Below are 25,924 nucleotides of genomic sequence, written 5' to 3'. Positions count from 1 at the left end.
ATTGTTTTTTAACTTTTTGTAGAGACCCAGTCTCCCTCTGTTGCCCAGGCTGGTCTCAAACTCCTAGGCTTAAGAGATCTTCCTTGCCTCAGCCTCCCAAAGTGCTTGGATTACAGGTGTGAGCCACTGCACCAGTCCTAGACTCCAATTCTTAAAATGAGAACTTAAAAAAATTTCTGTAAACACTTCCACCTAAAGCCACACATGGTCCCCATTTATACTTCAGTCAAATACAACTTTTGCTATAACTTAGCATCTGCACATATTTTTTTCTAAATAGTCTTCTGGTGTTGACAAGATTACAACACAAACTAATTTCATATTTAATGTTCAGTTTTAAGGTTCAAAGTGATCATTCATCCCAAAAATTACACTGTAAAAAAGACCTTGTGGTTGAGTTTGGGAAATGCAGATCTACATGAAATGTGGAGCAACTTAGATGAGCAATAAAAGGATCAAAGAGGTTTAACTCCAACTCCATTTTCCTCAACCCTGCTGAAGATCCCGACGCTCTGGAATGTGTTGGCTATACCTTGCTCCCAGTCAGCCAGGAGTATTACTGAAATTATAGTAAAAACAATTTATATCAGGAGACTGGCACTAAAGCAAATCCTTTCAAAGACTAGAAAGGTTTATTTCCATTAAATCTTTGTTTGATTTTCCTCCCACTCATTTTTTTCTAGAAGTGGGATAAATTAATTTAGATGAAAAGTTTGAGTCAATCAAGCTTCTGGTATAGTTGTAGAGATGACTACAAAAGGAAAAGTGATAATTGAGGGAGAAAAATGCTGCTGACACATTAGTTGTAGCACAATTCAAGTTTATTCCATTTGTTCTTGCAACACAAAACTTAAACACAATATTATTTAGCATTCGGATGTACATGAACTAGGATACTTATGAGAAACCCAATTGCGTCAAAAGTATGACATTGTGGAAAAAATGAACTCAAATATATCAAAATGCACAAAGCACTAGTCTTCCTCCATTACTGCTTAGAAAGATATGATTGTTTCTCCATTTACAAAATAGAATCAGGACAATTTAAATTTTTTATATTTTGCATGCAAAACACTGCAATTGCTTATTTATGTAGGAGGGCACTCTCACCAGCTTCTTCTATACACAATTGAGTATACAATATTGCATGGAAGAAAACAGCAGCTCAACTGAAATTTTAGAAAAAAAATCAGATAGATACATATAGATTTAAAATCCATTACTTGGGAAAATAAATCAATGAATAAAAGGTCTACTTGTTTGCAGCTTCCACACATTGCACCTACCTACTACCTCTCCTCCATGCTTAACTGGGTTTAAAAAGGTGAGCTATGCGTAGAAGAACTACTTGGGATATTCAAGTGCTGTATTTGAACTATAAGCCTATAGATACCAGTCTGAAGCTGCAAGGGAGAACTTGTTAGTACACTACTATAAACAGGTAAACTACCTGTTTGAACTTGATATAGTGCATATGAAATGACTGATTTAATACAAAACTACAGAACATGCAAGCTTTTTTTCTGAGATGTTAAGTTATTACTTCAGAGGAGAACAAAACTTACTTAACTTTTCGCTAATGCATGTAGTACCAAAAAGCAAACATGGTTTTAGCTTCCTTTACTCAAAATATGAACATTAAGTGTTGTGAATTTGTCTGCCAAGTGGTTCAGAAATACATTATAAATAACCTAGTTAAAAAAAGAAACTGTGAACCATCTTGGTCAGTCTATTCTATTCTATGTTTATATGTTATTTTCTCAAGCAATCGCTTCATAATTATGGGGTTTACAAAAAGGCTGAGAAAGAAGAGGGAAGGCGAAATAGCCTCTACTGCATTACAAAGAACATCAGGATAAACTGTACAAAGAATCACATGGTTTCCATACCATGAATGTAGAAAGCAGATCAGGTTTAGGAATGATAGGACAGTGCACTCTCTGCAATAGCCAACTACAACAAACACTTTGAAAGTAAAGGTGAAAATTATGTAAAGAGAAAAATTCAAGCCTTTAAATAGCATTATGTCAAGAGGTGAAAACAAAGATATCAAAACACCCTGTTGCACTGCGTTGATAGTTATAGACTGATAGAGTGCCCTCCATTTTCAATGAGGATGTCTCCATATTTTAGTTCAGTGATGTAATAAAGTACTGATTACTTTTAACCCAACTCCTAATAGGCTGCATTAAGACAGCAAAATTAGCCAAATACAACAAAGTATTTAAACCACTACTTTGTGATTGTTTTCTCGGATGTAGGAAAATTACAGGGTTAGGCTAGTTGTAAGTGAAAAAGCCACAGGATTAAAAAAAGGGCTCATGGGGAAAAATACACACACACACCCATACACACCTACACATCCACCCACACACCCACATGCCAACCAACCAATCAGCAACTCATCAGTAAAACTTGTTATTAACCAGGGTGACTGTTCTTGATAATAGTTTAACCCTGCTGTAGAATGCTATGTTGCCTTTAAAAATCAATTCAATGATTATCCACAATCTGAGTATCAGTCCCTAACCCATCCTCCCCTCTCTAAAATTTGAGGTACATTCAATTATTGCATGACTTGGCTAAGAAAAAACTCAATATTTTTAGTAAGTTTATATGGATGGCAAATCAAAGGAATCTTAATATTTCAAATGCATGATATAAAATTTAAGCTTATATATGTTAATTAGCTGTACTGCTCATGAAATAAATATTTGGAAATATGTGTAAATATCTGCAGGTCATAAGAACACCATTTTAGGGCACTGTATTCTAAGAACAGAGAATACATTTTGAAGTCATCACACTTTATGCGATTCATAAAAGCAACAAAAACGTATTATGCAGGTGGGTTGGCATATGTTCATCAGAAGCCTATCAACAACTCTGGGAAACCTGGTTACAAGTGTATTTTTGAAGGGATGGGGCTAAATTTGTCCAAACAGTAAATCTCACCCCAGTGATAGCTTTGGTGCGATAAGTAATCAGCATCCAAGATGGGTCTGAGAGAGGCATTCTAAAGAATGTTCTTTAATTCTCCACACATAACAGAGGTCAATCCATTCAAACAGCAAATAAAGAAAATCCATAGGTACTAAGATAACTGTTCTCTCTTTATATGATACTAACAGGCTTATGGCTATGATTCTATTTTTAAATCCCCTTTTACTACCAGCAGGAGTTTGAAAGTGTTTCAATGCTATATAAATGTAAGAATCTAGAGGAGAAAAAAATATGCATACTGGAATGGTTTCTCCTTTAGACTTCCAAAACTTAAGATTTTATAAATAAAACTAGTCAGTTGTATCTAAAGAGACATGAAATCCACGTGAAAGGGGAGAGAAAATCCAAAGTTCAGTCATCCAGCAATTTAGGAGTGTGCCCCTCCTCACCTTAACTAAGCTTTCACATAAAGCTTAAAGTCACTGAGGAAAGATTTGGTCACCAACCTTACAGGCAGCGCTCTTAACTATGCCAGGAAATCCCCAGTAGAGTGCATTCTTAAGGCAGAAGGCTAGAGCTAATTGCTTATCTCAGCACCCTAAGTTTACATCACAGCAGCCGCTACTGCTCACACAGTTAGGGCTACCAAATATGTAGAGTTGGCCTTTGTAGAATCAGACCTTCAACACAATCTAATTAATATACTAGCTAGGGAGCTGAAAAGGTCAAATGTTACTGGTGTATTTTGTCTTTGCTCTCCCTTGGGTATAAGGTGTATATTTTATTAGAAAGGGAAAAGAGGCTTACTTGATCAGGAATCCCAGTAAAAGCCTGATCATGATTCTTTAGCCCCTCCTCCAAAACATGGTTTTTTTTTTTTTTTCCTGGTAGTCTGATTTGTTATGAATTTCTCTCTCCCCTCACCCCTCTTAAAGTATTTAGCTGAAGAAGCTGGCAGATAAGAGAGTGACAGACAGACAGGCAGCAGTGTGAGGCCACAGGAGAGTCATTCTTCCGAAGTTATCAGTCCGTCCATCCATCACTGGAGAAGAGCTTTGATTGCCTGGTTGTCAGTGGCTTCAAAGGCGGTCAGTCCATCTGGGCCTTTCACAGTCTTATCAGCACCCTGAAAAAGAGAGGAAAGGGTCCTTATCATTAATTGAGCCCACAACTCAAGGGAAGAGAATGTAAAACTAGATCGCATGGCATAGGTTAATGTTTGCATCAAGAATTAAAAATTCCTTTACTAGTGGAGTCTATTCTGCAGAAAAACAAGTTGGCAAGGTTATGGATTAATGTTGTAAAAATGCCACATTATTTTTCAGGCACGAAGAACTGTAAGCTACAAAATCAACATAGGCAATGACTGGTTTTTATTTATTCTATCGTATATTTACCTAATTAGGCTTTAAAAATAATATCCCTATGCACAGTATGAAATGGGGAAAAAGTAAACCACTTTGCTAAAGTATTCCTGTGACAAATTATTTTTTTCTTATTTGAAACATTTTTTGTAGAGTGCATAGTATTATACATCAAGAACATACATAGTATTGGTCCTTTTACTTATAAAAACTTAGCAGTAAATGCCTGACAGGTGGACTGTAAGAAGGTTCCCTGTGATACTGTAGGGAAATATTCAGTGCAGACACCAGACTGCTCTGAACACTTAACCTGAAGAGTGCTGTCTTGGAACATTTTATCTGCAACATGGCATTCTGGTTTTGAGAGTGTGTATGTGCCCTTTTGTGCAGGTATGTTGTTTTATCTGTCTGCCCTTTCTGGATGAAAGTTCCATGGGAGCAGTTCACCGCTGTACTCCCAGCACCTGGAAAAGTGCCTAGGTGCATGGTAGGCACTTTTCTGCTCCCAAACCAGGTCTGACTTTTAACTCTCAGAGACAACAGCCTACCATCTGAGGGTTCTCTTCAGCAGCTCTAGACCCAGCCAGTATTTACTCACCACACAGTCTTTAGAGTTCCGACCCACTCCCCTTGCCAAATCTCACACATTCTGCTTGTTCCTCAGGCCTACAGAATTGTTTAAACTTGGCATATATGGTCCTTTAGAGGCCAACACTGGTCAAATTACCAGTCTCTTCTCTGGCTAACCTCTCCATGCTCTAATCCTACAGAATTTCTCACCTGTTCCTGCCATGTGTCATGCCTTTATCCATGGGGGCTCTACATGGGATGCTTTACCCTTTTCTTTGGCAAATCCATCCATTCACTCAACAAATACTTACTGAATGTTTAACGTGCACATTCTGTATAAAGAATCAAAGAAAAATAAGACAGAGTCTGCCAGTCTGGCTGGTATGTGAGTCAGACAACTCAAGCAATACAACGCCATAGGAAGAGAACAGTAACAGGGATGAGTGGCCTGTCATCAGAACAGGATGTGGCAGGAGGGCATAAGGGAGAAAGCCTTTCAGGATGAGGTAAAATGCCTGAGCTGAGTCTTGACAAGGATGTACAGGATGCTTACGTAAACCAGGGAGGAGATGACATTCTAGGAAGTGTCATATTATTACAAAGTCCTCCTCAGTATCATTATAAACGTCTCTATTTTCTCATTTTCTAAATGAATTTAACTGCTTCATGGAAGATATGGAATTCAGGGTCCAGTGGGAGAGACGTCAGTGTGTGAGAACTTCAATTCAATGTTGTGAGTCCTACCACAATGGTTAAGTGATAATTGGGGTAACTGTATTCAATTTTGATGGTTATTTTTATGACAGGCATTATAAACTATAATCCTGCATTAACAGTTACATATTGTAGTGAACTTCTGTTGCTTTTTGGCTACCAGAGTTTATTTCCCTGCATTTGATGGCAGCACCCTAATTTCATCTTGGGGAATCATTTGTCCCCTACTGTTTTCAAAAGTTTAATTATTATGGGTATATAACAGTTGTATATATTGATGGGGTATGTGAGGTTTTGATATAGGCATACAATGTGTAATAATTAAACCACGGCCCTTATCATTTCTTTGTGTTAGAACATTCCAATTCCACCCTTTTACTTATAGATCTCATTCATTATAACTGTATTTCTGCTCCTCTTAACTATTCCCAGTGTCCTCTACTTTATAGTCCTAGGATTACAAAACCAAGATGCTTATTTTCCTCACCAAATTTCAAAGATTTATTTAACTCAAGTGAAATACTCTCTCCAAGATTTTGAATCTTGATTGAAGAGATCAAAAGAGAGAACATAAGAAGTTCGAGCTCATATCTGGGGCATCACCTTGCTGAAACAGCTGAGAAATTCCTGCTACCCAGAGCACTGAGGTTGCCACAGCTCAATCTCTTCTCAGCCTGGTGCCCAGCTTTTCCTGTCGATTCTGCAACTAGGCCAGTATCTTTTCAAAAATTCCTTTTCTGCTTGTTGACTTATCTCTGCTGTTTGCAACCAGAAGTATTTAGCTGATAAAATATTTTAAAAATGTATATGTCGCTTTTTTCTAATTATGATGCAAACTTCTCAGAAAACTCTTAATTCTATACATTAGATACAACTGAAACACAAGAAAACAGTGTTTCCTTCTACTCTTCTGTTCTAAAGATGTATACATATATATACTTCTATAAAAATAATTAAGTAATTATAAGAGAACTAGGGTGATTATATTTATATCAGACAAAAGAAGCCTTAAGATTAAAAAAAAATTACAAAGAGAGAAGGAGGGACATTTCATAATGATAAAAGGTTCACAATTTAAAAATGTAATTTTAAAATTCCATTTGTAATAGCATCAGAAAGGATAAAATATATAAGAATAAATTTAAGGCCACGTGAGGTGGTTCACAGCTGTAATCTCAGCACTTTGGAAGGCCCTAGGTGGGTGGATCACCTGAGGCCAGGAGTTCGAGACCAGCCTGGTCACATGGTGAAACCCTGACTCTACTAAAAACACAAAAATTAGCCTCATATGGTGGCACACGCCTGTAATCCCAGCTAATCTGGAGGCTGAGGTGCGAGAATCACTTTAATCCAGGTGGAGGTTGCAGTGAGCTGAGATTGTGACACTGCACTCCAGCCTGGGAAACCGAGTAAGACTTGGTCTCAAAAAAAAAAAGGGGAGAAAATTTAATAAAGTAAAACCAGTTTCTCTAAAAAAAAACAAAGATGAACCAGTTTTATCAACCCAGATAAGAATATTAAAATGACTTTTTTTGGTACTTGATGCAGTTACTGAAGAATTTAAGTATATTTGGCCTTATCCCTTCCTTGAAGAAACAATTTTTAATTGTTTTTAGGTCTCAATTATTTCCATAGCTTTAAATAATATACTCATGCTGATATTTGAGGTATAACTTTAATCTTATGACTTCCTACTACATAGATAAGCCTATATTTAGCTCACCACTACCTCCCTTTCCCAGACCGTCTCAATTTCTTATACTTAAAATATTTTGTTCTTTATAAATGTAATGATATTTATTTAAACCTGTATTTCTTATTCTATCAATGCTCATAAAGTAATTTTATAAAAGTTACTTTCTCAACCTTCCCAACACTCCTGCCACCTCCTAATTTGCCAGCTTTTCTATTTTGTCAAGATTAATTTTTATATTCTGGTCTGTAAAAACTGTGTTGTTAGCAGTTCTTATAGTTAAAATAAGTAAATGATGTTTAAACTATTTCTAGGTAAATAATGCTCACAGTGGCACCTAGCAGACTAATATGACTAGTTTTCTCTCTGTTGTTCAAATATTGCAACCCTGTGCAATCTTCACAAAGGCCTGCGTTTTCCCCAGTCCCACAAACATCAATTAATATGGTTTGGCTCTGTGTCCCCACCCAAATCGCAAGTCAAACTGTAATTCCCAACATTGGAGGTAGGGCCTGGCGTAGCTTTAGCACCACCTCCCTAGTGCTGTCTCGTGATAGAGTTCTCATGAGATCTGGTTGCTTAAACGTGTGTAGCACCTCCCTCTTCATGCTATCTTTCTCCTGCCACCATGAGAAGGTATGACTGCTTTCCCTTTGTCTCCTGCCAGGATTTCCCAAGGCCTCCCCAGCCATGCCTCTACGCCTCTTATACAGCCTGAGGACTGTGAGTGGATTAAACCTCTTCATAAGTTACCGAGTCTCAGGTAGACAGTGTGAGAATAGACTAATTCATGAACCTATTTGTTACTCTTATAGTAAATTGCTGCCACAGAGAGAACCTAAAACACAATGAACTGAACTAATTTATTTCTTGCTCATAAAACAGTCTTAGTGCTAAGTGTACAGAGGCTGGCAGGGTGGTTCTGTCCTTTAAGGTTATCTAGGGACATAGGTTCCTTCCATTCTGTGGATCTCCCATGGGTACACTCCTCATCCATATGGCTGGAGCTGGCTTGTCCTACATCTGCTTCAAGCCTTCTAGATAAGGAGAAAAGTCCACAGCAAGTGGCTTCAGATTTTGTAATGATTTGGAAGTGACACACATCATTTATGCAAATCCCATCAGCCAAAACTTATAGACACACAGCCATAATTACTGCAAGGAAAGCTGAGACACAGGACTACCTCGGCTGCCATGTGCAGAACTACAACCTGGGGTTTTCTTTCTAAAGCACAAGGAAAAATCAGACATGGCAGACAATTTGTAACCTGATCTATACTGTTCTGAAAATACTTTGAAATAAGTCACTAATGTCCTCTAAATGCTAAGTCTAGTCAACATATATGCTAACCCATTATAGTCCTAACTCTCAGACAGTATTGTCTCCACATTCTCCTGTCTAGCTGGCCTCTCCCTCCTGCACCAACTCCTTCTGCCTTCCTTTACTTTCTCTGGCTGTCCTTTATAAGTTGTATTCTCCAGGAGTCAAGTCTTTAACACTCTTCACAACTTGCTCAACATGCTCTTCCTGATCATTTCATACACGTCCAACCTTTATTGTCCTCATTCTCAGGACTGGCTTTGAGACTTACCACACTTTAAGTTCCATAAATACCTTGAATTCAACCTCTCCTAAAATGACTCTGTAATCTTTTCCTATAAACTTGCCTTTTCAATATTCTCTAACAAGGTAAAGAATACTACCAAATTCCAGAAGATTTCCAGAAGATGTGCAGACACTATGCAGTTATTGTTTACTTAGTCTTTAGACCACACTATTAACATTTCCCATCTGTCCTTGGTTCTTCATTGCTGCCATTACTTTTTTAGTTCAGGTATAAACAGTTTGATGCAATGGTTTCCTTTTTTTTTTTTTCCAACAACTTCTTACACAACTCTAATTCAGAATCCACATGTTTGGGTGTTCTTTCTCAAATGCCAGTCTGATCATACTGTTCATATACCTAAAAGCCTTTAATGGCATTCTCACAAAATCGACTAAAGATAAATAACATGACACATAAAGGCATAAGCTGTTGACTACCTACCTCTCTCTCCATTCATAGGCCTTTCTAAATCCTTTCTACCCTACTGTATGGCTATGCCAAACAATGTTCTATACTCGAATACATCACGGTTTCTTTCTTGTCCCTGTGACTTTTCTCATTGCTGCTTCTGCTTGGGATAGTGCCCTAATTCTCTATTGGACTGTTAGACACTAAGTTTCTAAAATTCAGCTCAAGTGTCAACTGCTTTATGAAATTACAATTGGGGTACCTGGAGTTGTAATGATATTTTTATTCATAACACACTATCCCCTTGACTTCCAAGACCACAATTGCCCTCTTCTTCCTTCAGTTCTTTACGTATTGCATAACTCTTGTCACAGCAACCACAAGGCTTCAATGCACTGACTTTTACTTATTTGTCCCTTTTTACCAGACTACGTTGAGAGCAGGAAAAAGGCTTATTAGTCTTTGCGATTCCAAGGCCTTGCACAGGCCCAAAAAGAGGTAATCAACAAATGTTTATTAAGTTAATTGATACAGGCAGGGTGCAGTTGCTCACGCCTGTAATCTCAACACTTTGGGAGGCCGAGGCAGGCAGATCTCCTGAGGTCAACTGTTCAAGACCAGCCTGGCCAACATGGCAAAATCCTGTCTCTACTAAAAACACAAAAATTAGCCGGGCATGGCGGCGGGCACCTGTAATTCTAGCTACTCAGGAGGCTGAGGCAGAAGAATCACTTGAACCCAGGAGGCGGAGGTTGCAGTGAGCTTAGATTTTGCCACTATACTCCAGCCTGGGCGACAGAGTGAGGCTCTGTCTCAAAAAAAAAAAAAAAAAGAAACTAAACATTTATAATAAGGAAGTTGATAAAATAATTATAGTATTATTCATTAAAGACAGACTACCGTGAATAGATCAACAAAGCATTTCCATCGTGAATAGACTGCCTGTCTACTAGTATACTATGAAACATATTCACTTATTTTCAGGTAATTTCAACACAGAAGTCCCTTTATTTCTGATGTCTGATCAGAATCAGAACTATTCTAATATTTGCCTATATTTACAGCATGATACTGCTTATTTTTCTGAAGTTTTCTGGAGGAGGAAAAAGTTGCTACGGCCAAGTTAAAGTGGCCCAAACAAACAGGTTGTTTGTCATTCTAGGGAGTAAACGTTTTTAAGGCACTGCAAGTAATTTATTGCTCTTCAAATGCCACACTTCTAGATAATCAAGTATCATTTGATAGTATGAGGTCAAACATGGAGAATGTTTAAAAAAAGCTTCAAGTCATGCTATCTCTACCTATAAATAATTTACAATCTAGCTAGAAAGATAAGATATACCCACATGAAACAAGAACATATCTTTACCTGCTTGTCACCTTTATCTACTTCTTACCTCAGATAGCCTAATTCTGCTGTACATTGTTGGTTCTTAGCATGTACAAATAGGCCAAGAGAACTGGATTAGTAACATTTTAAGATTGAAACTCTCAAACTCCTACAGAGGTTATCTGACATTATCTTGAAAACAGGCTTTTGTCAAGGTTTTGAAGATGCTAATTATAGTTATATTGATAAACTGTCAGAACAACAAGCAGCTTTGTTTCAATGTAAAATTTATACAATCAGGCAAAAATTAGTACTTGCATATATATAGCGCCCCACCTTTGTGGCCATGCATCCTGTGACATCTTCCCCAAAATAGATTACCACCTTTAACTGACCACTGGAATATATATATTCAAGTACTAATTGGATATATACACACATATATATGTATAACGTTAGGCCTCCAATGTCAAGCCTGGCCATTATAGCCTTGGCGACCCACAGGTACGCCTCTGGATGGTCCCCAAGAACAAGGAAATCTGAAGTAACCACAAGTAATCAGGTGGCCACAGAAAGAAGTGAAACAACTTGTTCCTGCCTCAACTAATTGCTCTCCCCCTGCAACCTGCAACCATTGTTCCTGCTCAGCCTTGTGAAGCTTCTCCCGGACACTGGGTTTCTCAGGACCCCATTCCTATAATTATGCAATTTACTGCATCCTTCCCTCTGTTTGCAACCAATAACCCCTACCCTTATGATCATGCCTGTTTGTAATAAATAACCCCTACCCTTGTGACCATGCATCCCGTGACACCCTCCTCCTCCCTAAAATAGATTACACCTTTAACTGACCACTTGCCCCAACCTATAAAACCAACTCCTATGCCATTGCCCACTGCTGACTCTCTTTTTGGACTCAGCCTACCCGCACCTGGGTGAATAAACAACCATGTTGCTCACACAAAGCCTGCCTGGTGGTCTCTATATAAGTGATGCGTCTAACATACATATATACATTATATATATATCTGGAACCAAATATAATACAGTCATCTATATATATAGTCATCCCTCTGTGTGTGAGGGGGATTGGTTCCTGACCCTCTCTTGGATACCCAAATCTCTTATATAAAATGGCTTACGAGTTGCATATAACATACACACATCTTTGTGTATACTTTAAATTATCTATAGATTACCTGTAATACCTAATAAAATGTAAATGCTATATAAATACAGTTGACCCTTTAATGAAATGGGTTTGAACTGTAGAGGTCCAATTATAAGCACATTTTTTTTCCAATAAAAGTTACATGAAGTGTGCCTGCCTCTCCTGTTCCCCCTTCCATCTCTTCCTCCTTTGAGACAGCAAGACCAACCCCCAATTCCTCCTCCTCAAGCTACTTGAAGCAAAGAAAATGAGAATAAAGGCCTTTATGGTGACCCAGTTCCACTTAATGAACAGTAAATGTATTTGTCTTTGTAATGATTTTCTTAATAGCCTTTTTTCCAGCTTACTTTACTATAACAATGCAGTATATATAATACATACAAAACTATGTATTGATTGTCTGCTTATGTCATGCATATGCTTCCAGTTAACAGTAAGCTATTAGTTTTTTGGGAATCAAAAATTCACATAGAATTTTTGACTGTGCAGGGGTTGGCAACCCTAAACCCCTGCATTGTTCAAGGGTCATCTAGTTGCTATACTGTATTGCTTTTTAATTTATATTATTTTTAATTGTTGTGCTATTAATTTATTTTTCTAAATCTATTTTTGACCTGTGGTTGAATCCATAGATGCAAAACTTATGGCTTTGGAGGGCAAACTATTGTTATCTCTATATATGCATATGGATTTACCTATCAACAAAATAGATAAACAGACACATACCCTTCCCCCTTGGAATGTAACCAATTACTTTAGAAAATTTTCTTTAGGAACCAGGGTTTTGAGTAGTCAATTCACTTTGGAAAGAAAGCAATTTAGAATCAAATACAAAATGAGAAAGGACTAAGACTGCAGTTGAGGATTAAAGGCAATTCAAGGAATATTTGAAATGTTCCTTGTTTAACATTTTATGACAGATGCTTATCAGGTCAGGATTCCAGCAACCTTATGTTGATCTGAACTGACAGGAAGTAAATCTAAAACTTTAAAAGACCATTGCAACAGCTTTACAGAGTTCAAGCTCTTTATCATTCCACAGAAGCATGCTGGGGTCCTCACTCAGAAATTTCTATTTCAAACAGACTTTCTCAGTCAAAATAAAATCAGAAACAGCAAACAGAAAAGATGAAGAGAAGGTCTACTGAAGAGGGTCACACTAACAACCGTAACATCTGACAAGAGCTTGACAGAACTATAATAAGAAAGAAATCATACTTTTCAAAAGAAGACATATATGAGGCCAACAAACATATGAAAAAATGCTCTTCATCACTGGTCATTAGAGAAATGCAAATCAAAACTACACTGAGATACCATCTCACAGCAGTTAGAATGGCGACCATTAAAAAATCTGGAGACAACAGATGCTGGAGAGGATGTGGAGAAATAGGAACACTTTTACACTGTTGGTGGGAGTGTAAATTAGTTCAACCATTGTGGAAGACAGTGTGGCGATTCCTCAAGGACCTAGAAACAGAAATTCCATTTGACCCAGCAATCCCATTACTGGGTATATATCCAAAGGATTATAAATCATTCTATTATAAGGACACATGCACACAAATATTGCAGCACTGTTTACAATGGCAAAGACTTGGAACCAACTCAAATGCCCATTGATGATAGACTGGACAGGGAAAATGGGGCACATATACACCATGGAATACTATGCAGCCATAAAAAACGATGAGTTCATGTCCTTTGTAAGGACATGGATAAACCTGGAAACCATCATCTGCAGCAAACTGGCACAAGAACAGAAAATCAAACACCACATGTTCTCACTCATAGGTGGGTGTTGAACAATGAGAACACATGGACACGGGAAGGGGAGCATCACACACTGAGGTCTGTGAGAGGGGAACTAGGGGAGGGTCGGGCAGGGGTGGGGAGTTGGGGAGGGTCGGGCAGGGGTGGGGAGTTGGGTAGGGATAACATCGGGAGAAATGCCAGATACAGGTGATGGGGAGGAAGGCAGCAAACCACATTGCCATGTATGTACCTATGCAACAATTCTGCATATTCTTCACATGTACCCCCAAACCCTAAAATTCAATAATAATATATATGTGTGTGTGTGTGTGTGTGTGTGTGTGTGTGTGTGTATTTAAAAAACAAAATAGAAAGAAACCAAGACTGAGCCCTGGCTAAAGCTTAGCTAGTGTAAAGACAATTAACCAAGACTTCAACAGACCCCCTGGGGTTTGATGCTGGTAAGTCCTCAAGGAAATCACCATGTCTTATTTACTCTGCTTAAGAGAAATGAATATAATACCCTTAAGAAATTTTCTATCCAAAATAAAGTATTTTTTACCCTTACAAAGGTATTTTTTTTCATAGTACTTTTTACTACCTAAAATTCAGTTACATTTATTTGTACTCCTGTTTACTCTGTATTCCCTCTAGAAAATGAAGTCTTCAAGAGCAGAGGATCTGTTTACCTTGTTAACTACTATATCACCAGTATTTAAATGAATACAGTGTGTACTTCCTTTTATTTGAGATTAAATGTCTCATGAAGACTTTGAATGACATAAAGGAGCAAAGACATTCTTTGTTCTTTTCCGTGGAACCACCAAATCACCTCTCATTCAATTGTTATGTTCTCTGTGAAGACTTCTGGGATTGCCCAGGTAGCTGGTGCCCTGGAGATCATAAGGTCAATACTGTAGCTCACTCAGTGTCTGACATAACCCCCTTCCGACACAACCCCCTTCCAAACTGTTCTTCCTTGCTTTCCTCTACTACAGAGGTTGAAAATAAATGAAATCCTGAGACTCCCTTAAAGCTACAGGTGGCCATCTGACCTAATTTTGGCCTGTCCTATGGAGGGCATTCCTCTTCTAGGAGGCCTTAGGAAGACAAAGTCCTTAGCTCTTTCCCTCTCTTCCTGTTCTCAACAGACACAATGCCTGACAGTTCAGTAGTTGTCTTGTGACCATAAGCATTGGGGAAAGTGGAGGGGGTGGGTGTCCAATGTGGGATATCAACAACATACACAGTGAAGCTAGTCACTTAGCTTTGGACTGCATACGTTCAAACTTTCTTGCTTAGATCACTGTAGTAGGGGTTTTTGTTACTCATGGCTAAACTCCACCTCTCTTAGGGAACTTACCACAGTCTATAATTGTTAACAGGTATATTCCCCAAATTAGGCTGTGCTCCATGAAGGAAAAAGTCTTGTTATATTCGTCCCTGTGGCTTTAATACCTAGGATGCCTGGTAGCCAGCAGATGTTCAATAAATATTAAATAAAAAAAATTCACATATGGGTCACAGTAACAGAAATCTTACCATTACTGAACATGAGCATCCAAATTAAAAGGAAAAATTATTTTAAAAAAAATACTATCTTGTCTAAGTATGTACTACTGTATCATTAGAATACTGTCAAATATTTTGAAACAATTTATATGCATTTTAGAACAGTCTTGAGAAACTGTTATACTCACAAAAAACTCCACTATCTCATGATTTGGGGCATCTGTTTGTAGTTCCACGGTACTATAAGAAAATGTTCAGAATCTGAACACTTTACACTGTTTAAATACATACTTAAATATTACCATTAACATAGAACTTACACATATAATTCAATTTTGGAAACTACTAAAAATGGATTTGGTATTTAGTGACATTAAAAAATTATTCAACTACCTATAATTATACATACTGTGCAATTTTATCTACTGATGCAGGATCATTTCATAGCACATTTTATTTCATACTTAATTTACATATTGATATAGGACACAGAGTAAAGAGAATTTCTGGAAACCCTATAAGGTCTAATATAATACAAAACACAGTGATTGTTATATCCCTTACGTTTCTTGTAGCAGTTTTGAGTTTTTAATGTTTAACAGTGCAGATATATGACTACATTTTTCTCACAGCAGCCCCCTGAAGTAGGCATTGTTAACTCCATTTTGTAGACAGGCTCTCAAGCTCAGCTAAGAAACCTGCCCAAGGTCAGTAAGCAAATATGGACTACCATCTGACTCCAGATCTTGTATTCTCAGTTGAAAATTTACTCATGGCTTTCCCTCCCAAAATGTTAGGGACACAGCCAGATTTTAGAATTTACTACCTTTAGATATCTGCAGCTTATTTGCATCTCTCATAGAAAACGAAAGAAGTCTGTGGGATGGCACACATACGACATGTCAACTGTTGCATACTGACATCATAGCACTTTTTCAGACACTTAATTCCCAAGTCCATTCTGTGAATCTTTACTGAGTTTCTATTAAGTGGCAGATATAGTTTTGGTAAATAAAATGTTCCTGGAACATAGCTAGGCTCATTCATTTACATGTTGTTTATGGCTGCTTTTGCATTACAATGGCCATGATGGAGACCCTTTGCACAGAAAACCCCAACTATTTACTACCTGGCCCAATGTCTGTTGCCCACTGTTAGATATTTCACAAATATATCAATGTGGCAAGTACTAAAAATAGGAAAGACCATTACCTTCTTTGATTCTCAGAATAATCCTGAGGTCTGAATACTATTAAACCCGCGGAGTTCAGATGCTAAGTGATTAACTAGCTATGAAGTTACAGAACCAGGCCTTAAATCTAGGTTTACTAACTTCATTGTTACTCTCCTCTATCTGCACCACTCTGCTTCTCCAACAACGTGCTAACTATGCAATGGGGAATGTCATATGAACCAAAGCACTTGCTGAGAACTTTAATTTACCAGGTGGGCAAAGTGTTGATGCTGTTGTTTAATTCACTTTCCCAAAAATTTAATTCTTACAATGTCAATTAAACTCTAAAGAGGCAGGTACTTCAAGTTTTCCAAGCAGTTGCTCAAACTTGCCCAAATGACAAAAACTAACAAATGAGACTCATATATGAGCAATGTAATACATTTCATATTTTGTTTTATTCCTTATTTGAACACAGTTAACTATAGTTCATTTTTAGTTGCATATACAATGGTCTTGGATTTGTTCTTATGGTACCCCTAATAAAATTATAATTTTAACATCTCTATACCAATCATATTTAGCATGAAGAGAAAGATCATTTCAAGGTTTCAGAGAAAATTTCATCATGGAAATAAGAGGATGGATTAAAGCACAAATGAGTCTTCAAATTACTCCTCCTCAAGGACATTCAGATACTGAGCTATTACTTCATTTTTTTTTTTTTTTTTTTTTGAGATGGAGTTTTTCTCTTGTTGCTCAGGCTGCAGTGCAATCATGCGACTTTGGCTCACTGCAACCTCCACTTCCCGGGTTCAAGCGATTCTCCTGCCTCAGTCTACTAAGTAGCTGGGATTACAGGCACCTGCCACCACGCCCACCACCAGGCACAGCTAATTTTTTTGTATTTTTAGTAGAGACAGGGTTTCACCATGTTGGCCAGGCTGGTCTCAAACTCCTAACCTCAGGTGATCCACCAGCCTCGGCCTCCCAAAGTGTTGGGATTACAGGCGTGAGCCACTGCGCTGGGCTGCTGTTACATTACTTAAGACGTGGGTACATCCTAAGTTTCAGATGAAAAAGTATGTCCACACTTGAAACAAAGTTCTTCTCATAAAGCTTATTATCTTCAGGGAACCCTCATTCATATGGCAAGCTTTCCTTTTCTGAGAAGTACATCAATCCTAAACAGTCTTAGTACTTCCTGAGAATTCATGATGTGCTTGGCACTGCAGCAAGTGGTTTACACACATTATCTCATTTGAGTACCTGGCTATACTGAGAGGCAGTATAAGTAATGGTTACAGACACAGGCTCTAGAGCAACACTGACTGGATTTGAATTCCAACTCCCCTTCTTGCCAGTTGTGTGATGCTGGGCAAATTTCCTAAATCACTTTGTACCTCTGTTTCCCCAATGGTAAAATGGATAAAAAATATACTTACTGCATAGGATTACTGTGGTGATTAAATGAGTTAATATTCACAAAGCCCACAAAACTGTACTTGTACATAGGAAATGTCATCTAACTGTGAGTTATTTTATCCTCATATCAACTCCGTGTGATAAGTAGGCCCATGTTACAGAAGAGAAAGCTTAGGCTGAGATATTAAGAAACTTGTTCAGGGAAGATCCAAGATGGCCAGTTAGGAGCAGCTCAGAATTGCAGCTCCCAGTGAAAGCACAGAGGGTGAGTGGACACCGCATTTCCAGATGGATTTTTATTGCCCACGGACCAGGAGATTCCCAGGCGGAGGAGCCTCACGGGTTGCCAGTGCAGCTGTTTTGGCCGGTGCGGCTGTTTTGCCGGCACCCCAGCACGGCAGTTCCCACTGCAGAGTGAACTGGACTGTGTCCCCACTTAGCCAGCGAGGGGAGCTGAAACAGGGAGCCAGGCCAGGAGATTCCTGGGCAAAAAAGCGCCACAAATCTCAGAGCCGCGGTTTCAGCTGGCACAGTGGGTCGCCGCACATGAAATCACACAGATCCCGGCGCCTATTCAACAGGCGACCAGGACACCTGGGAAAGAGCCGACCGTCCAACTAAAAAAAGGCTCTGAGGCAGGGAGCCAGGAGATCAGGCCTGGCTGGTCCCACCCCCACAAAAACAAAAACAAAAACAAAAACAAAAACAAAAAAACAGCAATTGGAAACGCTCTGGGTTGAGAGTTTCACAGCAAGCACAGCTGAACCCGGGACGGTCCAGCTCTGTGGGGGAGGGGCTTCCGCCATTACCGAAGCATTCCACCACTATGGAGGCAGTACGCCATTGCTGAGGCAGCCTGCTGTTCCCGAGACAACCCACCATTACAGGGAGAGTCCGTCATTACAGAGGCGGGCCACCATTGCCGAGGCAGTTCTAACTACACCCATATAAACAGGACTGCAGGGAAGTTCACATGGCAGCTGGGCGGAGCCCACAGCAGCTCAGCGAAGCCTCTGCAGGCAGAGTGTGACTAGGCTGCCTCCTTGTGGGCAGGGCAGCCCTGAAGAAAAAAAGAAAAAAAGGCAGCAGCACAGCGGAAACTCATAAAGCCCTAACTCCCTGGGACAGAACACCTGGGAAAAAAAATGGGTTTATGATTTCTGCTGCTGCAGACTTAAACTTACCTGCCCAGCAGCTCTGAATGAACAACGGAGCTCACAGCTCAGCACCTGAGCTACTATAAAGGACAGACTGTTTCCTCAAGCAGCTCCCTGACCCCCGTATATCCAAAGAGTCACCTCATAAAGGAGAGCTCAGACTGACATTTGGCAGGTATTCTTCTGGGACAAAGCAGAAGAAGAAACTGGTAGCAACCTTTACTGTTCGGCAGCTGCTGCAAGTGATCCCCAGGCAAGCAGGGCCTGGAGTGGACCTCAGCAGTCCTACAGCAGAGAGGCCAGACAGTTAAAAGGAAAACTAAGAAAGAGAAATAACTTCATCATCAACAAATAGGACGTCCACTCAGAGACCCAATCAGAAAGTCAACAACTACAAAGTTGACAGGTGGATAAATCCACAAAGATGGGAAGAAACCAGCGCAAAAAGGATGAAAACACCCGAAACCAGGACACCTCTCCTCTTACAAGGGATCACAACTTCTCACCAGCAAGGGAACAGGACTGGATGGAGAATGAGTGTGATGAAATGACAGAATCAGCCTTCAGAAAGTGGGTAATAAGAAACTTCCGTGAGCTAAAAGAACATGTTCTAATCCAATGCAAAGAAACTAAGAACCTTGAAAAAAGATTTGACGAAATGCTAACGAGAATGGACAACTTAGAGAGGAATATAAGTGAATTAATGGAGCTGAAAAACACAACACAAGAACTTCGCGAAGCATGCACAAGTTTCAACAGCCGAATTGACCAAGCAGAAGAAAGGATATCAGAGGTCGAAGATCAACTCAATGAAATAAAACGAGAAGGCAAGATTAAGACAACAGGTTAAAAAGGAATGAACAAAGTCAACAAGAAATATGGGACTATGTGAAAAGACCTAATCTACGTTTGATAGGTGTACCTGAATGTGACGAAGAGAATGCATCCAAGCTGGAAAATACTCTTCAGGATATTATCCAGGAAAACTTCCCCAACCTAGCAAGGCAGGCCAATATTCAAGTCCAGGAAATACAGAGAACACCACAAAGATATTCCTCAAGAAGAGCAACCCCAAGGCACATAATCGTCAGATTCACCAGGGTTGAAATGAAGGAGAAAATGCTAAGAGCAGCCAGAGAGAAAGGTCAGGTTACCCACAAAGGGAAGCCCATCAGACTCACAGCAGATCGCTCAGCAGAAACCCTACAAGCCAGAAGAGAGTGGGGGCCAATATTCAACATCCTTAAAGAAAAGAACTTTCAACCCAGAATTTCATATCCAGCCAAACTAAGCTTCATAAGTGAAGGAAAAATAAAATCCTTTATGAACAAGCAAGTACTCAGAGATTTCATCACTACCAGACCGGCTTTACAAGAGCTCCTGAAAGATGCACTACACATAGAAAAAAACCACCAGTACCAGCCACTCCAAAAACATACCAAATGGTAAAGAGCATCAACACAATGAAGAATCTGCATCAACTAATGGGCAAAACAGCCAGCTAGCATCAAAATGGCAGTATCAAATTCACACACCTGTAATCCCAGCACTTTGGGAGGCCGAGGCGGGTGGATCACGAGGTCAAGAGATCGAGACCATCCTGGTCAACACAGCGAAACCCTGTCTGTACTAATACAAAAAATTAGCTGAGCATGGTGGTGCGTGCCTGTAATTCCAGCTACTCAGGAGGCTGAGGCAGGAGAATTCCTGAACCCAGGAGGCGGAGGTTGCGGTGAGCCGAGATCGTGCCATTGCACTCCAGCCTGGGTAACGAGCAAAACGCCGTCTCAAAAAAAAATAAAAAAGGAAAAAAAAAATTCACACATAACAATATTAACCCTGAACATAAATGGACTAAATGCCCCAATCAAAAGACACAGATTGGCAAATTGGATAAAAAGCCAAAACCCATCAGTGTGCTGTATCCAGGAAACCCATCTCACATGCAAGGATACACAAAGGCTCAAAATAAAGGGATGGAGGAAGATTTACCAAGCAAATGGAGAGCAAAAAAAAGCAGGAGTTTCAATTCTCATCTCTGATAAAAAAGACTTTAAAGCAACAAAGATCAAAAGAGACAAAGAAGGACATTACATAATGGTAAAAGGATCAATGCAACAAGAAGAGCTAACGATCCTAAACATATACGCACCCAATACAGGAGCACCCAGACACATAAGGCAAGTTCTTAATGACCTACAAAGAGACTTAGACTCCCACACAATAACAGTGGGAGACTTAACACTCCACTGTCAATATTAGACAGATCAAGAGACAGAAAATTAACAAGGATATCCAGGACTTGAACTCAGACCTGGACCAAGCAAACCTAATAGACATTTACAGAACTCTCCACCCCAAATCCACAGAATATACATTCTTCTCAGCACCACATCACACCTACTCTAAAATTGACCACATAATTGGAAGTAAATCACTCTTCAGCAAATGCAAAAGAATGGAAACCATAACAAACAGTCTCTCAGACCACAGTGCAATCAAGTTAGAACTCAGAATTCAGAAACCAACCCAGAACCACACAGCCTCATGGAAAATGAACAACTTTATCTTGAATGTTGACTGGATAAACAATAAAATGAAGGCAGAAATAAAGATGTTCTTCGAAACCAATGAGAACGAAGACACCACATACCAGAATCTCTGGGACACATTTAAAGCAGTCTCTAGAAAAAAATATGTAGCAATAAGTGCCCACATGAGAAGCAAGGAGAGATCTAAAATTGACTACCTATCGTCAAAATTGAAAAAGCTAGAGGAGCAAGATGAAAAAAACTCAAAACCTAGCAGAAGACAAGAAATAACTAAGATCAGAGCAGAACTGAAGGAGATACACGAAAAACCCTTCAAAAAAATCAATAAATCCAGGAGCTGGTTTTTTGAAAAGATCAACAAAATAGACCACTAGCCAGATTAATAAAAAAGAAAAGAGAGAATAACCAAATAGATGCAATGAAAAATGATAAAGGGGATATCACCAGAGATTCCACAGAAATTCAAACCATCATCAGATATTATTACAAACAACTCTATGCACATAAACTAGAAAACCTGGAAGAAATGGATAAATTCCTGGACAGTTGCCTCCTCCCAAGCCTAAACAAGGAAGAAGTCAAAACCCTGAATAGACCAATAACAAGGTCTGAAGTCAAGGCAGCAATTAAGAGCCTACCACCCAAAAAAAGTCCAGGTCCAGATGGGTTCACAGCCGAATTCTACCAGACATACAAAGAGGAACTGGTACCATTCCTTCTGAAACTATTCCAAATAATCCCAAAAGAGGGAATCCTTCCCAAATCATTTTATGAGACCAACATCATCCTGATAACAAAACCTGGCAGAGACTCAACAAGAAAAGAAAACTACAGGCCAATATCCATGATGAACATAGATGCAAAAATCTTCAATAAAATATTGGCAAGCCAATTGCAACAGTACATCAAAAAGCTTATCCACCATGATCATGTAGGATTCATCCCGGGGATGCAAGGCTGGTTCAACATATGCAAGTCTATAAACGTAATTCACCACATAAACAGAACCAAAGACAAAAACCACATGATTATCTCAATTGATGCAGAGAAGGCCTTCGATAAAATTCAACAGCCCTTTATGCTAAAAACCCTCAATAAACTAGGTATTGACGGAATGTATCTCAAAATAATAAAAGCTATTTATGATAAACCAACAGCCAATATCATACTGAATGGGCAAAAACTGGAAGCGTTCCCTTTGAAATCTGGCACTAGACAAGGATGCCCTCTCTCACCGCTACTATTCAATATAGTACTGGAAGTTCTAGCCAGAGCAATCGGGCAAGAAAAAGAAATAAAGGGTATTCAATTAGGAAAGGAGGAAGTCAAATTGTCTCTATTTGCAGACGACGTGATTGTATATCTAGAAGACCCCATCGTCTCAGCCCAAAATCTCCTGAAACTGATAAGCAACTTCAGCAAAGTCTCAGGATACAAAATCAATGTGCAGAAATCACAAGCATTCCTATACACCAATAACAGACTTAAAGAGAGCCAAATCAAGAACGAACTGCCATTCACAATTGCTACAAAGAGAATAAAATACCTAGGAATACAACTAACAAGGAACGTAAAGGATCTCTTCAAGGAGGACTACAAACCACTGCTCAACGAAATAAGAGAGGACACAAACAGAAGGAGAAACATTCCATGTTCATGGTTAGGGAGAATCAATATCATGAAAATGGCCATACTGCCCAAAGTAATATACAGATTCAACGCTATCCCCATCAAGCTACCAATGACCTTCTTCACAGAACTGGAAAAAACCACCTTAAACTTCATATGGAACCAAAAGACATCCCGCATAGCCAAGTCAATTCTAAGCAAAAAGAACAAAGCAGGAGGCATCACACTACTGGACATCAAACTATACTACAAGGCTACAGTAATTAAAACAGCATGGTACTGGTACCAAAACAGATATATAGACCAATGGAACAGAACAGAGGCCTCGGAGGCAACACAACATATCTACAACCATCTGATCTTTGACAAACCTGACAAAAACAAGCAATGGGGAAAGGATTCCCTGTTTAGTAAGTGGTGTTGGGAAAAATAGCTAACAATATGCAGAAAGCAGAAACTGGACCCCTTCCTGACACCTTACACTAAAATTAACTCCAGATGGATTAAAGACTTAAACATAAGACCTAACACCATAAAAACCCTAGAAGAAAATCTAGGCAAAACCATTCAGGACATAGGCGTAGGCAAGGACTTCATGACCAAAACACCAAAAGCATTGGCAACAAAAGCCAAAATAGACAAATGGGACCTAATCAACCTCCACAGCTTCTGCACAGCAAAAGAAACAGTCATTAGAGTGAATCGGCAACCAACAGAATGGGAAAAAATTTTGCAGTCTACCCATCTGACAAAGGGCTGATATCCAGAATTTACAAAGAACTAAAACAGATTTACAAGAAAAAACCAAACAAGCCCATTCAAAAGTGGGTGAAGGATATGAACAGATACTTTACAAAAGAAGACATACATGAGGCCAACAAACATATGAAAAAATGCTCATCATCACTGGTCATTAGAGAAATGCAAATCAAAACTACATTGAGGATGCCATCTCATGCCAGTTAGAATGGCAATCATTAAAAAATCTGGAGACAACAGATGCTGGAGAGGATGTGGAGAAATAGGAACACTTTTACACTGTTGGTGGGAGTGTAAATTAGTTCAACCATTGTGGAAGACAGTGTGGCGATTCCTCAAGGACCTAGAAATAGAAATTCCATTTGACCCAGCAATCCCATTACTGGGTATATATCCAAAGGATTATAAATCGTTCTACTATAAGGACACATGCACACGAATGTTCATTGCAGCACAGTTTACAATAGCAAAGACCTGGAACCAACCCAAATGCCCATCGATGATAGACTGGACAGGGAAAATGTGGCACATATACACCATGGAATATTATGCAGCCATCAAAAACGATGAGTTCGCGTCCTTTGTAGGGACATGGATGAACCTGGAAACCATCATTCTCAGCAAACTGACACAAGAACACAAAATCAAACACCGCATGTTCTCACTCATAGGTGGGTGTTGAACAATGAGAACACATGGACACAGGGAGGGGAGCACTATACACTGGGGTTTCTTGGGGGGAAATAGGGGAGGGACAGCGGGGGGTGGGGAGTTGGGACGAGATAGCATGGGGAGAAATGCCACATATAGGTGAAGGGGAGGAAGGCAGCAAATCACACTGCCACGTATGCACCTATGCAACAATCTTGCATGTTCTTCACATGTACCCCCAAACCTAAAATGCAATAAAAAAATAAAAAAAGAAACTTGTTCAAACCCACAGAGTTATTAAGAAGCAGAACTGAGAGCTAAACTTGTGTGTGTGGCGCCCCAGCACACAGCATAGATCACTAACAGAAACGAAAATGATGTGCTGCAGTCTAAAAGAGCTAAATGGTTAACGCCAATGAACTTACACAGTGGGCATACTTGTGTATGAGATTTGTGAAACCTATCAAAACAGTTTAACAGTTGGTTCTTCAGTTATTTATGGGGTATATTTTGTATATATATAATTCTGGTGGGCCATTTATGACGTAGTTTCTTAAAATAAGACAATTCAGGAAAGCTCCATTAAGTTCTTTGAGGAATACCGGTCCTAAAACTCTTTTGAAACCCAACTTGTCCATGTCATATGGAATGGAATTTTGGGGTTCCAAATAATCATAACATGTGTGCTTGAGAATATTTGAAGCTATTTAGATTTTATTGGAGGTACGGTAGTAATTCAAGTAACAAATAGTAATTCAAGTAAATATTTGTTCTGCCTATAAGCGCACCAATTTGCTTATGCTGGAAGGGGCTGACTTTCAGCTCTTCTATCTTACACATTCGATTCTCAATTCAAGCAGCACATTCTACACCACAGACACGTCTCTAAGGACTGAACAATGCTAACACATGAGAGGGGTATTCAAGTTTTACTAACTGGCTGCTTGATTAAGAAAAAGCACAGAAAATACATTTATCAAAAACATGAATGTTACCAGACAAGATGGTTTTCTGTATTTTCTTAGCAGACTGAATTTCAGTATTTTTTAATCTCTATAGCAATTATATATAAGACATAAAACATTTTGACTTCCTTTAAATAAAAAGAATGCAGTTGAGTAACCAGGAATAGTGGTCTGAAGCAGCTGAGTCACTAAAATTAACGTTGCATAACCATCGTGTGTGTGTGTGTGTATTGTTGTTGTAATGGTTAGAGTTGGCTTCCTAAGGAGATAAATTCTTTGACACTGAATCAGGGAATAAAAGGAAAACAAAAAAGCAGTTCTTTTGGTCTTTCTCCTCTCAGGTATAGCTCAGTATGCTAAATATCACTGGTAATATAATGATAGCTTATAATAACAAATTAAGTATGCGGTCAGCTTATTTTTATAATCCAAGAATAAAGCTAATTACAATGTTTTGAAACTTTCATTAAATTCTCAATTCATGGGATTCTGATTCTCTCAAGCTGGGGTATAACTTTTTCTACTTATTTGTAAGAATTCTTATT

General features: G+C 39.0%; 1 protein-coding gene across 1 annotated transcript in view; it reads right to left on the bottom strand.

Moving 5' to 3' along the window:
- Positions 1-803: 803 nt before the first annotated feature.
- Positions 804-25,924, bottom strand: part of MTPN (myotrophin) — a 57,640-nt gene continuing 32,519 nt past the window's right edge. The window contains exon 4 of the mRNA XM_012465722.2: positions 804-4,069. Within this exon, the coding sequence (XP_012321145.1) occupies positions 3,983-4,069 (87 nt within the window). The 3' untranslated portion in view covers positions 804-3,982. The remainder of the gene's footprint in view (positions 4,070-25,924) is intronic.

Source organism: Aotus nancymaae, unplaced genomic scaffold (genome assembly GCF_030222135.1).
Source record: "Aotus nancymaae isolate 86718 unplaced genomic scaffold, 86718_ANA_hifiasm-v0.15.2.pri h1tg000002l, whole genome shotgun sequence".
Classification (NCBI taxonomy): Eukaryota; Metazoa; Chordata; class Mammalia; order Primates; family Aotidae; genus Aotus; species Aotus nancymaae.
Note: the sequence above shows the minus strand (reverse complement) of the source record. Positions and strands in the feature narration are given on the sequence as shown.